Source organism: Atractosteus spatula, chromosome 5 (assembly GCF_055471065.1).
Source record: "Atractosteus spatula isolate fAtrSpa1 chromosome 5, fAtrSpa1.hap1, whole genome shotgun sequence".
NCBI lineage: Eukaryota > Metazoa > Chordata > Actinopteri > Semionotiformes > Lepisosteidae > Atractosteus > Atractosteus spatula.
In genome coordinates this window covers 49,711,777-49,729,631 of record NC_142710.1, presented here as the reverse complement: position 1 = coordinate 49,729,631, position 17,855 = coordinate 49,711,777, and the positions used below count along the sequence as shown (strand labels likewise).

Below are 17,855 nucleotides of genomic sequence, written 5' to 3'. Positions count from 1 at the left end.
AGGATGGTGCTTAATCTCCATTAGCCTTGTTTATTTATTCATCTCGAATTCATATTTATTCATTCAACTCAAATAAGAGTTCTTTCTGTTGCATCCTGTATTCATTTGTGTGGCCTGCATTCAGCTGTTTTCGGTGTAAGATCCTGTGAAGATGCCATGGTTCTTGGGCAGCATAACTGTTACTTTTCTTAATGATTGTGGCAAATTTTGAGGGAACATTTAAGGGAACACAGATTTACTCTAAGAATTCCTTTATTTTTTAATTGAATTAAGAAGATCTACCTCTGCAGCTTCAAAGATAAGTATACTAACTATATCCATTCTGCTTCATTTTTGTTAGCCAGATGTGAATGTGGCTTTTGCAATGCTAAACCTTTTTGTAGATTTCAAAAAGAACTTTTAACTGCTTCCACTAAACAACATCTCAGAAGCTTTCCTTTTTCAAAGATTCTGTATCTTTGTATTGGATTCTTCCCCTGTGTCACCTCAGTTCTAAAATCCTCATGTTTCTGATGTTTGTCTGACATTATCTGTGTCCGTGGGAAAAAAAAGGAAGGTGGGATATGGGAAATATTAGAGGTGAAAGCACATAATAAGCAGAAGATGCGGCAAATGTGCTCTTGTCAGTATGTTTTTCTCTCCTGCTGTCTAGAACAGAAAGCTGTTACATCACAGAAAACTCTTCAGATGAAATGTTGCAAGGAACGCTTGCCTTTGTAATGGCATTCAAACTATTTTCCATTCATTCCTTCCTGGACTTTGAGTAGAAGCTCATTTTAAATACTTTATATTAAGCGCACAAAAAAAGACCATACTTTTTTTTCAATCTGGCGAGAGGACGTTTGTGAGCCCCTTAGGATTTTCACATACTCCACATATTTAAAATCTGAAATGTTATTAGATCTTAACCTGAGTCTGAATAATTAAATTACCCTGATGAAACAAATGACACAAAACATGATACTCTTTCAACATTTATTTATCCTCCAACAATGCAACGTTTAATATCTATTTGTGACAGAATATGTGAAGCTTTAGATTCAGTAACTGGTGGCTCCCTCCTTGAGCAGCAATGGCAGCTACAAACCATTTCCTGTAACCATTGTTCAGTCTCTCACATTGGTTTTGAGGAATTTTGGTACATTCCTCCTTACATAATTCCTTCATCTCTGTGCTATTTAAGAGCTGCCTTGCATGGATAGCTCGCTTCAGGTCCTGCCACAACATTTCAATGGGGTTTACGTTTGGACCCTCACTAGGCCATTGTAAAATGCAGAATTTGTTTTCTGTAGCCATTCTAGTTTAGATCTTCTGCTGTATGGTTAGGATTGTCTTGCTGCAAGATCTACATTTGGTTCAGCTTCAGGTCACAGACAAATGGCCTGACATCCTCTTCAAGCAAGCCATCCAGGTCCTGAGGCAGCAAAGCAGCCCCAAACCATCATACTCCCACCAGCATGCTTGAGGGTTAGGATTATGTTGTCCTGTTCAAAAGCATTGTTTGAGTTTCGCCGGACATAGTATTTCTCATTGAGATCAAAGAGTACGTATGACTTGTCCATTCATTGGACATTGTTGCAGAAGCCTTTTGGATCATCTAATGCGCTTTGGTGAACTTCAGATGGGCAGCAGTGTGCTTTCTGGGGAGCATAGGTTTTCTCCTTGCTATCTCCCCATGTGCACCATTTTTGTTCAGTCAATTTATGATATTTGAGTCATGAAAAGTCACATTAGCCAATATAAGAGTGGCCTGCGGTACCTTGGATGTTAGTCTTTGGTTCTTTGTAACTTACTTGATGATTTTCCAGTTTATTCTTGGGGAGATTTTGGTAGTACAACTGTTTCCGGGTAGAGTTACTGTGGTTTGGGACTTTTTTCAATTTGTAAACTTGGAAATGCTTTATTAGCTTAACTGGACAGAGGAGCATCAATTACTCATTTTCTGAGGTATTCGCATATTTTCTTAGATTGTGACCTGACTTGTTTTTATACACCTGTAAGATGAAGGCCAAACTCACAATGTTTCTGATCTTTATATAGAGTGGCGCCTTCCAAACACAGCCCTCAAGATGAGTATTAAAGGGGTTCACTTACTTTTTCACATTCCCTGTATCTAAATTACTCACCTTTTTTTATTCATACATCATTAAGTTTCAAGAGAAATTAAATTGAGTACTATAAACCTTCAGGAAAGCTATTGGGGCAGAGCGGTGGCACTGTGGCTAAGGATCTGCGCCTGTGGCTGTAAGGTTGCCGATTTGTATCCTGTGGCCGGCAGAGAAATCCTACTCTGTTGGGCCCCTGAGCAAGGCCCTTAACCCCAGCTGCTCCAGGTCACCATATAAATGGCTTACCCTAAGCTTCTCTCTGTGTCTGTGTGTCTCATGGAGAGCAAGTTGGGGTATGCGAAAAGACAAATTCGAAATACAAGAAATTGTATGTGGCCAATAAAGTGGTCTTATCTTATCATGGTAACTTTATGAAGTTTCCATATTTATATTTGGGGTTCACCACTTTTTATCGGCACTATATATCAATTAAAATACACGTGTGCAGCATTAACTCTTGGTGTGACTTTTAGTGAATGGGATTCTGAATACTGTATACAGTATGTTTGTCCCATGACAGAAAAATTATCAAAATTCAGAGTATCCTGTATCTTGACAAAATCTAGAATCAAAGACATTAAGCTTTGCTAATGCTATTTTGTGGTTAACTTGTGTATTGCAAGTTTCACTTCCTCTAAGTTTTGTGTATGGAACCTGTCAAATTATTGTATAATGAAGTGTGAAGGCATGCTTTATCTTTACCTACAGTCAGAATAAAGCCAGTTATTCATGATGGTGTTTATAATAAATAAATAGATGTCCTGAAAGACGTATGTGAATTAGAACGATCATTAAATTATCATGCCATGTCCACTGGCAATGATTTTTAACTCACAGTGCATTAGACCTGTTTAGATTAATAATAGTGCATAATTAGTAATACGTTTTCAGGCATCAAAGGGTCTTTAATGCTGATGCCATGAAGAGAACCTTCTGTTATATAAATATATTTGGTTGTATCCACAAAATCTAATAGAGGAATTGCATTTCTTTTTGTTTTCGTTCAGTGACTTTAATTGGTTTTATTCTCAGTTTTGCTTTCCTTAAAGCTTCTGTGATGTACTTCAAATTAATAAAATTGAAAGTGCTTCAAAGAAAAAAAAAACTCTTACAGGATTGACCATATATCTTTTTATTAAAGCATTAGTCTGTTTCCTTATGTTTAATAATGCCAATAAGAACATCATTTTGAAAACGCTCGATAATGAGGATTAAGCAGAAGAATATAGCCTCTTCAACGCTTAATTAAAACATTTTTATACAGATTTCAGAACATCAACATAATATTCTTCTGTGAAGTGCTGTTCCCTTTGTTTCCTTAGAACTCATGAAGGAAAACACATCTGCTGTAAATGAACTTTGTTAGGGTGTTGTTTGCTTGCTAATGTCAAGGTCATTTTCAAAGAATTGCAGTGCATTTACTGGTAAACATAAACATCATTACTGTTTCAGTGTAGAACATGATAATATTTTATTGTTTATTCCTTATCGGTCACCCTTTACATATGCACCGCTGAATGACACAGTGCACAGTTCGCCGAAATCTGTTTTTAGATAGAATATACCAGCTTGGAATGTGTGAAACTAAAAGCATGAACAAAAAAAAATCTAGTATTAAATATAAATTAATGGAATGTTACATGGCCACTCATCTTTGGGTGTAGTGTACTGTTAAAAATAAAATTTATGTTGCTAGCTATTGCCCATGAAGGTGCATTTGGACTTAGTAGCCTTTAATTAGAAGTAAGATATTAACATTTCATAGGGATTTACGTTAGAACACGGAATGGTGGGTAGCTGTTTCCTCATTATGAATACTCTCTGCATGTAATGAGGTCCATCATTAGTTGATGGAGTGGATTTGCCCTAGCTCTACCTTGAAAGGCACATAATTTACATACTTCTTAGGAATAAGGGCTTTAATGGATTCCTCAATGAATAAAATGAAAAGCTACTTCTTTAAATTTTGAACAGTCTGTTTCTGATAATGTACATTACCACCAGTTTGCCAAAAAAAGGAAGGAAGAAAAATGATTGACTTGTGTTAAAAACTTAAAACAGCAGAATTCACTTTCTAAGATGCTGTGTTGCAATTTAATCGATAATACCTGGACACCAAAGTGTCTAAAAGCTGCAGATAGCACTCTTTTGACAATGCGTAAATAACACAATTCAGCTTTGTGTCTTAAGACCTGCAATAATGGACAACAGAAATATTGTGTCCTGGATGATGAAAACGGTAGTTGTACAATAGCTGTATTTCTTCAGAACTGATTTTTTAATAACAAAGAGGAAGGAAACAGTTAAACAGCCAATTTGACTAATGCACTGTAACTGTTGATGTGTTTTTGAAACATTACGCAAACAAATCAGTGCTCGTTTTTTTAGCAAGCATGAAGTAATTGTATTTTATTGATGATGAGTTCCCAAAGTGGCAAGACTACAAATTGCATCTTTGATCACTTTAGTTTTGTGAAATTAACCTGAATCTGTAGCCTGCCAGGTAAGTCCTCCAACAGATAAACCTGTCTTGAAGAATCCCCCTTCTCTTTCTCTAAAACATATATTTGTTTTGGATGTTTTCATTGGAGTGTACACGATGATTACAGCTGTTCATTAACAAAATTGGGTATTTGTTTTAAACTTTAACCAATCACTTTGATATGCTAATTACGGTGTAATTTAATTTGAGCCCTGTAATGATGATGCTGTTATTATGGACATAAATGATGCAGTTAAGCTGAGAGTAATCTCATTTGCATACTGTACATGCCAGTAAATTAAGCCCTTTCCTCAACTGCTTCAGCTTTAATTTTCCACTTCTTTTCACACGGCGCCTTTTCAGCCTCTTCTCCTGTGAGCTCTCTCTAATAGCAGTGACGGCTGTTTGATGTGGAGAGCTTCCTCCCCACACTAAATCTAGGCACAATATGTAATGCATAAAGAACCTCATTATCTTACTAAGTGTTTCTTTAAGAAGTTTGGATTAATAGGAAGAGGTGTTTTTCACTCTTTCAGGCAACACACATTTTATTCTTAAAAGCGAAGGAGATACCAGATAAGGTGGCCGCACAAACACGTGTTGGCCATAGAATTTTCCTCTGCAAGGAAATAACTTTGGAGATGTGAAACAAGTTCCTGCAACCGTGATATTAATTGATTTCTTTGTAAAATCCCAAATTTTGAAGAGGGTTTACTGACAGCGGGCATTCCCCAAAACAATAGAGGCAACAGAAAATCTCTGATGTCTTGATGTTTGTTTATAAAATTCACATGTATAACAAAACGTAACTTAGTGGATGTAACAGAAGCAGCAGTATTTAAGCTAGTTTATTTTAGATCACCTGATCAAGATGGTTAACAATTACACGGAAAATGATATTTATGGAATTCTACCACTTTAATATTTTTTGGGTATCGGTGTTTCCAGGTTTGCTAGTTATCAATAATTTGATATTTTGTGAATAAACAAAAAGCTTCAGAGGCAATATGTAATGATAAAACACGATAATGGTAATTCAGTATTGTGCAAAAAATCTCATTACCTAAGTTTCATTCAAAAGAGAGACCTTTGTAATCTTTGTAATTGCGCAGTACTGTTTTTATAAACTTTTGTATTTACGGGCGCGTTCAGCTCAAACATTGTATGAATCCTTTGTGTTTCAAAGAAGAGGGTTATTTTATGGACTTAACACCGACAATACAATTGCCCTTCAGCAGGAATGCTTTTCCATTTTGTGCCATAAAGAATATTATTTTTCTGCCAGCCAATTTTCTCTGTTAGTCTCTAATTGGCTACATAAATCTCTGGCATTGAGAATGAGGAATGTTTCGGTGTCATAGAGTGTAATCTTCACCCTTATTTACCAATTCATTAAGATTCATTGATGCAGGATCGGTGAGAGGAAATGACAACATAAATCAGACCTCCAACATAATGACCCTAATCAGTTGGGAATTGCTGAAAATGTCATGATGAACTATGTCCTTGTATTAGTGCCACTGTACATTGTCATTGTGCTGCTTTATGAGTGGGACGCATCCTCCTGACATCGGCTGTATTTAACGAAAAAGAGTTGTTAAAACCTGATTCCATTAAAGCTGTGAGATTCATACAAGGTCTTTCAGTATTTAGCCCTGTGCCCTTTACCTTCAATTTAACTGCATAATGGAAGGTACATACTCCTCCTTTTTAACCCCTGCGTCCTTTCCTAGAGACCCTAGGCTTTTAAAATAATAGCATGCATCTCTGGTGTACAGCATTTCTGATTTTATGGCAAAAGTACACTGATCCTACTTGTACAGTGTCTGACCAACAATGTTTTGAGGAACCATATAATACTATACCAAACACAATATACAGGATGTACTATAGCCTTTGATATGTAATGCTTGCTTACTATAGTGTACACAATTGCATTTCTATTCAATACTTTTTGTTTTCAGGAATTTTTCATCTGTGCCAGCTTAACATAATTAAACCGATGTACAGTTTATAGGAAAGAAATTTCTAAATAAAATCTAAATATATTCCACAACCATTTATTTTGTATACTCTTGGATAGTGTTGAATTGGTCTAAATGCTAGATTTAGCAGGTTTATAAGCATATTGTTTCTTGACAAATCTCATGCTAAAAAGTTGTCTAATGAGTTCCCTCAGCTTGTTTTTGTGTGACGTCACATATACCTTGATTTCAACTGTTAGTAGGGACATAGCTTAAATTTGTTTGACCATTTGCTCAATTTAATTTGTATTTTTGTCTACTAGGTTTTAACTCATAAAGTTAAATCACTAGTATTTGCTGTGCCCAGGCATCATAGGAAACCAGAACTGCCCACACTTTTGTCATGTCACTATTTTTTTCTGAGTGGTCTGAAGAAGAAAAAAACAAAGTGACCAACCATGCACCATATTTAGAAATAGAGATTTGATGTAATCGAAAAGGATTTGTATTTTTTAATATTAGGTGTGCTAATGATGCTAGAGGTAAATGTTTTCAGGAAAGTAAGAGCAGACACACATAAAGCATAGTTAAAATGTGACAGCCCTCATACTTGAGAAATTAGGTTTTGATAATGCTTGGGTCAGCATTTCACACTTTTACATCTTGCTGTTTGTACTGTATTTTTTCTGGCTCTTCCACAGTCTGGAGTAACCTGGTCCATTGTTAACCAGCAGGCCATACTGTGATGTGGAGCTAATCCATTAGACTAGTTTTAAACTGTTTTATTTTTTTAATTAAATCTATCATCCTAGTTTGGTGAGGTAAAAATAGGTTTAATAATTATCATTTTGAAAGAAATATTTCAGTGCTGATGTCTCTGTGCTGTTTTGAATAAATATGGAAATAATGTCAGAATATCCTATCTCTTCTAAGAAATGTAGAATTTTGCATTTTACGAGTATGCCAAATTTTCTTTCATATTAACATAGTGTCAGCGCTGTCAGACTGTTAATGTTACTATAATGCTATTGTGGAATTTCAGTTGAAAGAATCCACTTTTCTGAGATGGCTGGCTAGGTCTATTCCATTCATGTCTAAGTGGCACACCATTAAGAATATTTCACAGGTGTGTTAATTAGCTCCATTTTAAATATTAATAGTGTCATCTAACATCTAAGTGTAAGACCAACATTGAAAATTAAATACCCTGTCCTGTTTTTACTGAATTGTACATGTGTACTGTTGTTACACTTTTACTTTCAGGCAAACATGATAAAAAATGAAGTCTTCGTCTTCATAGGTCATAAATACTATATTTGAAGTAGATACCAGCATTTCTTGCTAGCATCTAGAAATAAACTATAACATAGTTTTTTGTAGCTGGACATAATTACCAAAACAAGGCACATTTTATACCCGAGAAGGGAAGAATTCATATTTTAAAAGCCATATTTATTGGATGTCTAGAAGACATAAACATGTGATATGCAGAATCTAACCATTGACACTATAGAAAAACAGCATTATCCCACATCAGGAAATTGCCATATTCAGACCAACACAGGTTTTATCTCCACTTTTCTCTAGAACATCACATTTACATGTAGTGGAAAAGCTGGTCTATTAGTTTTGAAATATTTTTTAGGAAAACAGTTCTTTCTACACTCTTTGATATTCATGTTGCAATTTCATCAGCAGGGAGATCACTGTCTTAATTTGACCCCAATATTGAGCTCCGAACAAGAAGATTTGGAAAACTCTTGGACAAAGCAGTCCGTCTGCCACCAGTGGCCTTTCCTGGGCAGCGTGGAGAGAAAGTGCCAGGGGTAGGGGCAGGCTAGAAGGATGTTACCCACTGACAAGATTTTAGTACTTTTGTGGAAATACCGTTAAGAAACTAAGCTAGCCAGTGATCCATATCGTGAGCTTAATAAAAACGCAACAAAAAATAATAGCCATAACCTTTCAGTGCCATGAAAGATAATAATAGTGCCTTACATATCACAAATGAGAATGCAAGTAAATCCCTAAAACTTTTTTTTTCTCATTTACTACTTCATGTTATTGTGGCTCACAGTATTAATTGAAGACGTTAGGATGGAAGAACAATATTCCCTTGCCTTGTAAACGCATTTCACAAATTACTGCTCTTGAAAGTCCACATTTCTAGTCCCAGAAGAAAAACCCTAGTATGAATCTGAGTAAAAAATGATTAAAAATATATGACACACTTTAAATAATGTTAAAACAATAAGCAGAGCTCTGGATCCCTACGGATGTGGGAGATTGAAGACTTGGTTTTTTGTGACAGGTCTAATTGGTAACATGAGCTCTGGGGTTAGAACTGCATTTCCCACCTCTTGGATATTGTTAAAAAAAGACCCATGACTCTCATTGCTGAGGAGCTTTTATTGTAGTGTTAATCTATGTAAGCCACATGCAAGCGAGATTATCAAAGTCAAATGAAAGAGACTAAGGAAAGAATGTGTGGTAAACCACAAATAAAAGAGGTTGCCATCCAGTAAAATAATAATTTACTTGATATAAAGCTGGTATTAAAGATGTTTGGTTTGTGTTTACTTAGTCTCAATCTAAATAGACAAGCAGATTCACTCTGCTTAAAATACTTAAGCTTTCATTGTACAGACTCTCATGTGTAAGGTGCAAACATACGTGTACTGTATAAAATGTTTCTGATTTTCTCATATTGTTAAAAATCATAGTTTGGCTGTGTACTCTATTGTAAAGCCTAGTTATGCCTGTTAAATGTGTTATATAAAAAAACAGCATCTTTCTTTTTATGCACTGGTGTGGAATGTGAATCCCCTTACAGTTCAATTACAAGACATGTTGTCTTGGTAATGGGTTACATTCATGTATATCATAATTCAAAGCATTAAGAGTATAGGACACTCTTACTTTATTTTCTGCTTCTCGCGTGTTAATGCATTTGAATCGAGACTTCATGGCTCAAGATCCTGTTACAGTCCTCAGTCTCAGCAATAAATATCCATAGTGCCTCTCAGATAGGTATATATTCTCCATTATGGGGAAAGGTAAATCAAAGTCTTTTTGGTAGTTTCACTCTGAATGACAGGCATAGACAGAGAACGAACCAGGTTAGGAAGGTTTCCCTGATTTCTAATCTCTTAAGTAGTTATTTGTCTGAAAATACAAGTTGTCCTTCATTTAGACTTTGTGACAAATCACTTAGTTTTCTCAGAGTTTTGAAAAAGATTTATTTCATGTTCTTTACTTTGTGATGCTAACACAAAATAAGTCTACAATAGGAAGGTCGGGACTTTTATGTGGACCTAGACCACTAGTGCTGAGAAGTATTTGTTTGCATTAATTTAATGCATTCCATGCTCTGTTTTTCTGATGTGTCAGAATGTCCCATAAAACGTCCAGCCTGTCTGTCTTTGTTTTGTTTCATGCAGTCCATTACAACTTGTGTAGATGGGCTTGATTATTATGTACATGTTAAAATAACTAATTTTAGGATGTTTAAATTTCATGGACATACAGTAGTATTTGCTCTGAAACAAATACTTATTACCTAGCCAGTGTCTGAGATGTGTACTGCACACATATCCATATTTCCAAAAAAACATGTTTTTCAAAAATGCAAAGTATTAACCTGTCATTCTTCTGAAAGATTTTGTTACAGTTGTTAAAACACCGCGGTTTAGAGACATTTGGAAGGTTGCAAATTTTTTTTTACTTGTACGCTAACCTGATTTGCTTAGATACAAAGTTTTTTTTTAATGTGAATGTTCAGTTAGTGAAATATTTGAAAGAAAAAAATAACAGGAGTTGTTTCTCCTGCTCATTCGGTGCTCTGTATCCTTGAGACTAAGAAACTGCGATGTGTGGCAGTGTTTCAATACCTGTGTGCCATGTTAAGATTATAGGGAGCTTAACCTCAGCATTTGCTTTTTTAAACTATGAGGCAACATTGTTTTATGCTTCTGCTTTATCATAAAGGAAGTGTTTTCAATGGAAAATGACAAAGTCATGCAAATGCAATTTCCCAGCAACTGTTTAGAAAGGTCTGTAGGTTTCAGGGACCCTCAAACTTCTTTTTGTTTGTTGTGTCCAGTTACTGCCTAATAAAAAGGTAATGTTTAACAGGTTTTATAGGCTGATCTGTTGAGATTTATGAAGATGAGCATTGTTAAGCTGGTAACAGAGTACAGTCCTTGTTTGTGTGTACAAAACAAGTCTTTGAATATTAAGGAGATATCCTTTCCTTGCAGCCTTGTTCAGATTCATGGTGGCCACTAGCAGCTGTAATGCACAACCCTAATGCTTCTTCAAATGTCAAGGGAATGACTGTTTGTTTGTCTTGAGTTCTCCCCAGCTGTTTATTCTAGCTCAGCAGCATTTGCATCGACCTTGATTCCCTGAGAGTGGCCCCTTTCTCCTCCCGGTTCTGTTTACATTAGTCCTGCCCTGAGAGTCACCTATGAAATCTGTTGATCATTCCACCTGGTTAATGTTAAATTGCTCTTGCAAGATGATGTGTTTGTTCATAAACACAAACCCTGGGCCCCTTGTTTACCGTAGCCATGGCAGCAATCAGTTATTAAACAAATATCTGCTTTGTTTGCTGGTGTGAGCGGCCCAGCCCCATTTATCCCTGCAAGGTCTGGAAGAAACTTAAAAGCCTGGTGTCTTGATAAAGAAAAGGAGTGGGGGGGGGGGGGTTAGGGTAAAAAAGAGAAAAGGAACTTGTCCCTGGAATGCAGCTCAAGAAGTCTAAGGTTTGCTTTGCTTATCTGGAACTTTTGGTGAAGTGGTTAGCAAGATTAGAAAATTGTTTGGTCTCACCATAAGATTTCCTTCAGGGGAATGGCATCTCTCTGTTTGTTTCCTGTTCGAAGACAGAAGGGAAATTCTTCACAAAAAACTCTTGAGCATTAGATGGCTTTGCAAGAAATTATGTAAGTCTGGATTTAAACTGGTGGCTTGAAGCAGAGGTAAGGTGTTTAAATATATATATATACACGCTGTACAAACCAGCAGGACCTAACCTGTGGTGTGGGTTGTGCTGATTATACTGCAGTTAGTGCAGCATTGATCTATTGGGAAAAGGGTGTGTAGTAAATGTAAGTCAGGGGAAGTTGTGCCCTATAGATCTGACCAGATTGTGGTGAGGAGTATGCATAGCATGAGAGTGTGTAAGGAAACCCTGTGAAGGAGGACACTTAGGGTAAAATGGGAACTGTTCTTTTTAATGTGCAGGGTTATCATTAGACACAGCAGCCATAATATGCCTATCAACAACCTTTTGCAGACCTTGAGTTTAGAGTGGGAAGCTCTTATAGTGTAATATTCAGGTACAGCCTGCAGTGTTGTCTAGTCTGTTAAAGTTGAAGCTAAACAATCACACAAGTTGGCTTTCTTCCCTCTGAGTGTTTTTTTCTTTTCTCTCTCATCTCTCCCCATTATATCCATTAGTATATTTCTCTTTTTGCCGTTTTTAAGAACTGTTGTGAGTGTGGTTTGCAAGCTATGCATTTGTCTTCCGAAGACAGCAATTGCTTAATGTCAGTGGTAAAATATGCAAAATCTTCATTCATCCCGAAGCTGTGGAATAGGGTTGCTTTTGGGGTTTTAAAGTTAGCTTCCATTTTCCACCAGTGCATTAAGGTCTCAAAATATTAAAGGTTTTAATTCAATTAGTAAAGAACTGCAATCAAAAATAAGCCACATGGTATGTTTAAGGTCTCTAGAACCAGGTTATTAATTTCTTTCAGAATCAAGACTTGTTCAGGCAGGTGGGTGTTGCGTGTCGCAGTGTTATTAGTGTATTCCCTATATTCTTTAGAAAACAAACAGAAACATCGACTGTGCATGTTTTCCATGATCATTGTTTGTTGTTTCTAAACAATTGTTTAGAAGTCATATACTGGACAAGAATGACACCTGACTTAGTAAGATTGCTTGAAGGTCATTTCCATGTTATGTTCTGTTAAATGTTTTTTTTAATAAACAAATCTGTTTATTTTTTTGTGGCGTACAGGGTTGTATCTCAAGATGCAAATCAGATTTTATTTTTTAAAGCCACATAAAACAGCCTTTGTTGCAGAGAGTGTGGCGATTCCAGCCTTCCATATAAATTGGACAGTGATTCACTTGCAATATCAGCGCTGTTGAGATGTTTTCTCACTGTCTTACGCCGGACATCCTCACATCATTATTGCTGAAGAAATCTTTAATAATTTTATATTCTGATAATGCTGAAACACGCACAATGCAATAAAACTGATAAAACATTTATCATTTTTACCAACAGGTTATATACATAATTTATGCTTTTTTTAGTGCTATCTTTTTGATATTTATGATGGATAATACACAGTTTTTTTTTGTCATGATATTGCAGTTTTGAATTATTCCATGGCAAAATTAATGAGAAAGTAGATTTATGGGTTTCATTTGTTTGTCAATTCGAAAATTAATTGGGTGTTAATTTTAGCCGTCCCTCATCAGAGAGGTTCCTTAGCATGTGTGCATTACTTTGCATTCATTGTAGCCTTCCTCTGCTTTATTGTGGGTCACTAGTTTTGCATACATTAAAATAGCCCTCGGGCTCATTCTCTTGATTACTTTTGGAGATGCCATGCTTTAGAAAATTTACGCCTTTCCGTTATAATTATGAAAATTTAGCATAGAATGACAGTGCATGCATAATAACCATTGCATTCATTTCTAGCATTGTTAAAACAGGCTTACAAGCATTGTGTATTTTCTGACTGTGTATTGGATGTTGTATTTTCAACAGGGATGGGGTTTTTTTTAAAGAGCAGATTCTTGTAGAACAATTTAAAATGACAAGTTCCCTTATTTTGAAAACATTATTTGTTCAAAATATCCTCAAATGATCACCTTGTAGCTGGTGCTTTGATTTAAAAAAAAATCAACTTAACATTTTAGATGATTTGCATGTTTTTAGGCTTTCTGGTGTTCATTCTGCAGCATCCCTCTCGCTCACTCCTTGTTTGGAAAATCCCAATATAAACTGTAATATTGCCAGACTGGAAGGGTGAGTCAGGTCAACATCTGTCTGGAAACCAAAGGCCAAATTCTAAACCATACTAAAATTGTTTCTGAAAATCAGGAGCAGTGATTAGTTCGTTCTAAAGTTAACTGGACTACGAGGGTCCATTCTGGAGGGCAAACTGTAATAGCCTTATTCTAGAAACATTAAATTACATAAATGAAATAGGCATGTGCGGTAAGAATGAACTGCTTTTTTTTAATTAAAGGTGAAACAATTGTCATTTTTTTACAAATAGGAATTACAGTAATGAAGAGAAGACTCATAGCATTTCCCTTCATGTTTTTGTAATTCTTTTTTGATATTTTTTGATAGGTGAGTCTATGGTGTTTTTTATTTATTTTTGTAAGGAAGCACTATCAAAACAGAGTAAAAAATTTCAGTGCGTAGGTATTGCTAAATTTTCAAATGAGCACAACATGAATTGTGTAAAATTAGAACAGAAGCAATGATAGACTAGTATCTGCTTTTTTGTATTCCTGTTTGTGGCGATTACTTCTCTGTCTCAGGGTGTTGGCTGTCTTTTGGAGCAGGCATGTTTTACTGAGTTTATAGACAGCCTGACAAAAAAATAAGGTGAGGGCCTATGTTTTTTTGAGAACTTAGACACTTAACCGAACACACATTAGCACTTATCAGGCTTCCTATTAAAGGCCAGTGAAATGCAATGTTATAAATCTGCATTTAGTTCAATTTTCACCTCCTTTCATGATTAGGCCCAGTGTTTTAAGGGCATTTATTCTGCTTCATATAAATAATTAATCAGCCAAGTTAATTTACTTCTGCCTCACTTGGTCAGCCTTCATTAGCTGCCCTAGAATAAGGATCTGAATCTCCGTGCAACTTTACTCAAAAAAATATATTAATCTCCTCTAAGACATAAAAACTTCTACATTTCCTAAGATAGTCTGCCATTCAAACTTGTCATCAAAAGAAAAAAAATAAGTCCCTTTCAACTAAGTTACTCCACTGCCTTCATCATATTATAGTTATGATTTAACAGATTGTATCATGCTTTTCATATTTCTTTTATAAACTTGCTGCGGGAGTTAATGTCGAAAAAGTTTTTAAATCGGCTTCTCTCATGGTGATTCATAAAGCTTAGAGAGTCCTCCACCCTACTGCTTATTAGAAAGTCATTTTGCTGTGGTTTTGGGCCTATACCATGGTAAATACATATAGTTAGTTCTAAGACATTTTATGGTGCTGCGAGGATGTTTGTGCCCGGCAAATTCTTAGTAATGATATTGTGTATCACTGACATTATCACGCCTTATATGCCTTTTCCATACTGGAGAGTCTGACAATGTGTTAGGTACCTGCATGAAGCTCGTTTTTTTACTTTTCATTTTGGTTAAGAATGGAAATATCTTGAGAGTAGCCGGGTTAAAAAAAAAGCATTTCATTGCGATGTGGAAAAAGAATGTGAAGTCCGTTGTGCTTTGCGAAAAGTAGTGCAAGCAAACAAATAAATGTACAGGCATAAACTAGTAGGAAAACCCGTAATAAAAGACAAATTGTGTGGAAGGAAATGACACATGTTTACAGTTTGGCACGAGTTTAAAGGAGTCTTGTCTCCATATATTCGGCAACTGTTTTAACAGCTGCTTTTTGACTTTCATTTCAGGTTTTTAAGTCATGATGCAAGAATCTGGGTCTGAGGCGACGAGTAACAGTTCATCCAGTCAGAACGGAGCAAACAGTGGCAACCACTATACAGAAGGCAGCCTGAGAGAAGTGCGAGCGAATGGTGAGACCCCCTCTGCTGAAGTCACCACAGCTGATTTAGTTCATCTCCAGCAGCAACAGGTACACAAATTCACCACTCTTGTCATATTCTGCTAAATTATTTTGGAAGAAACTGTACTTTCCAGGCTCTTTGCCTAATAGAAAAATAGAAATGAAATTTGCTGTCATCTAACAGGTCTTTTGCATTTGGTCCAATGGTATTTTTTTTTCTTTTTTGTTAATAATTGGTATTTCTTGGGTGGCATTCATTTTGAGTGATGAGCTCGTCTGAACTTCCAGCTTCACATCCATTTTGTTAGAAATAATGTAAACATAAAACAAGCCTTTACAGAGATTGTTCCTTGAAGAAAAAAATATGAATAAACTTTTTTTTTTATTTTCTTAATCACGTGGTATAATAATCCTTGTGAATAATATACATTTAGAAATCTTGCAATATTTGCTGTGTGCATTAGGGTTAGCTTAGAAGTTAGTATTTGCATGTGTGGCTGATCCAGAATAAGCGTGTTTACTGTACCATATGTGGTTATTTATTCAATTATTTATTTGGAGTAGTCCGGCACATTTTAAATAGCTAGGTGCTATAGGAAATCTAGACAGCCTGGATGATGTGTTATCCAGTGAGATGAGAGGATTTTTCTTATCTGCTGAAAAATATGGCTTGTACACAAAGTGATGTTGTAATCTCATATGTCTAGCCAAAGAATCTGAGTGAATTACAGCAGCCTTATTATTAGAGAAGTCCAAAACATTTTCACATTTTCCTACTTGAAGAAAACAGACACCCTAGTTATGAGGGTGACAGGGTTGTGCACACCAAGTGACAGCATATTTAAGTAAGCAGCATTGAAAAGATCACGATGTCTTATGTTATCCGAGGCATATCTCTAGGCTGTACTGTGCAATTTATTGTTTGAGCATGTTGTCAGGAGAATTTTCTACTGTTAAACCCATAATTATTTATCATTTGTATTCCCTGTATTGTTACAAGCAGTGCCCATAATCCTTTTTAAACTACTGGAACAGTACAAGTCTGGGTGATTACTTTGGGTTTAAAATCAAACAAATAATGTACTCACACTTATAAGAAAAAGTGTGCTTCGATTGTGAGTTTAAATTAATAATGCAATTAAAGGCAACTATTGTTCATGTCAGTCTGAGCAATTGAATTGGAACAGCTCCACGCAGTCTGAAATAAACCTTAGATCAACTCCAAGCAATCAAATAAGAGGTTTTCAGAGACTTAAGTCTGGACCTTAAGTTTAATTGTCCTGTATTATTTATCTTACTGTACTAGACTATTGTGTAGTGGGGTGTTGTGTGCTGATTTATTCAGTAGACAGGAGACTTCCTCTAATGTCCACACTGCATTAAGCGGCATGAATTAGTTTAGCAGTGAATGAAATAACCCTAACCTTGCATTTAAATTCCTCTAGTTCTTGTACATCCAAAATAAGACTATATATATAAGGGAATTAATTAATATTGTGCTGTTGATTTATTTAAATTGTTGTGGCTTTTAGACTTTCTGCAGTCAGTGTGTACCCTTGGGATCAGGTTGTGTTATTTGGAAACAAGGCTTGATACTGGAAAAGTACCTTTCCATCCATATAGTAGATGTTTTTTTTGTGTAAAGATTACAGATAAATAATTCTGTAACTTCAACAAACAGCAGCAGTTCTGCAAAAATGTAGGTGTGTATATATCCTTAGAACTGCACAGTGTTCCAGGTACCCTGCTTTTCCCCCTCAGGCTAAGCAACTTCCAATAGCAGGAAGCTCCACCCAACACTTACACTTGAGAGCTGGCATACTTGAAGCACTTTCAGAAATCTGTTGTTTCAATTGCTGCAGAATCCAGTTGCCTCAGTCAGTCCCAAAGTGCAGGTTTTTACTTGAAATGAGCATGTCGTCAGTGAGAAAATCACAGCCATACTGAATTCATTACTGCAGCAGTCACACAAAACCATGGATAAAATTTCAATAACTGCAGGCCACAGTTGAGTAAACAGTTGCACTGAAACTTAATTCCTGTTGACTTTTCCTTCATTCCTTGCCAGGGGCACATTCTGATTTGCTGTGCAAAGACAACAGGGGTTACAGCTTTGATTAATGTGGGACAGAAGAATAGAATGAGAACAGTGAAATATGTTAGATGTGCACTTGACACCAAGAGATTTTTCTTTACTTACACCAGGGCTGACTACAAGAAACTCTTTTTTGAAAAAAAATATTATTAAAATTGATTTTTTTTACTTAACACTCAGCAGTGCCACCCTAAAGCTCTTTTTAATGTATGGAACAAAACTAGACTGAATGTGAATCCTGATTATCCATTTCTCAAAGATAATTTCTTTTTCATGCATCTGTGTGAATGATAAGCTAAGGTTATGAAAATAATAATCCCTAATCTCTTGTTATTGCACCTTCTCTGTAGCATTCTTCATTACGTTTTTGCTGCTGTTTGTCTAGCAGTAGTACAACATT

The 17,855-nt window shown here is 35.9% G+C and overlaps 1 protein-coding gene across 13 annotated transcripts in view; it reads left to right on the top strand.

Moving 5' to 3' along the window:
* foxp1b (forkhead box P1b) overlaps nt 1–17,855 on the top strand; it is a 194,094-nt gene that overhangs the window by 81,712 nt on the left and 94,527 nt on the right. For 9 of the 13 annotated variants that reach the window (XM_088917906.1, XM_088917901.1, XM_088917905.1 and 6 more), the window contains one exon: nt 15,248–15,429. In XM_088917906.1, coding sequence (XP_088774032.1) covers nt 15,259–15,429 — 171 coding nt within the window. In that variant the 5' untranslated portion in view covers nt 15,248–15,258. Of the gene's footprint in view, nt 1–11,182; nt 11,537–15,247; nt 15,430–17,855 lie in introns of those variants that run through there. The other 4 variants (XM_088917902.1, XM_088917900.1, XM_088917899.1 and 1 more) reach the window with 4 other exon arrangements.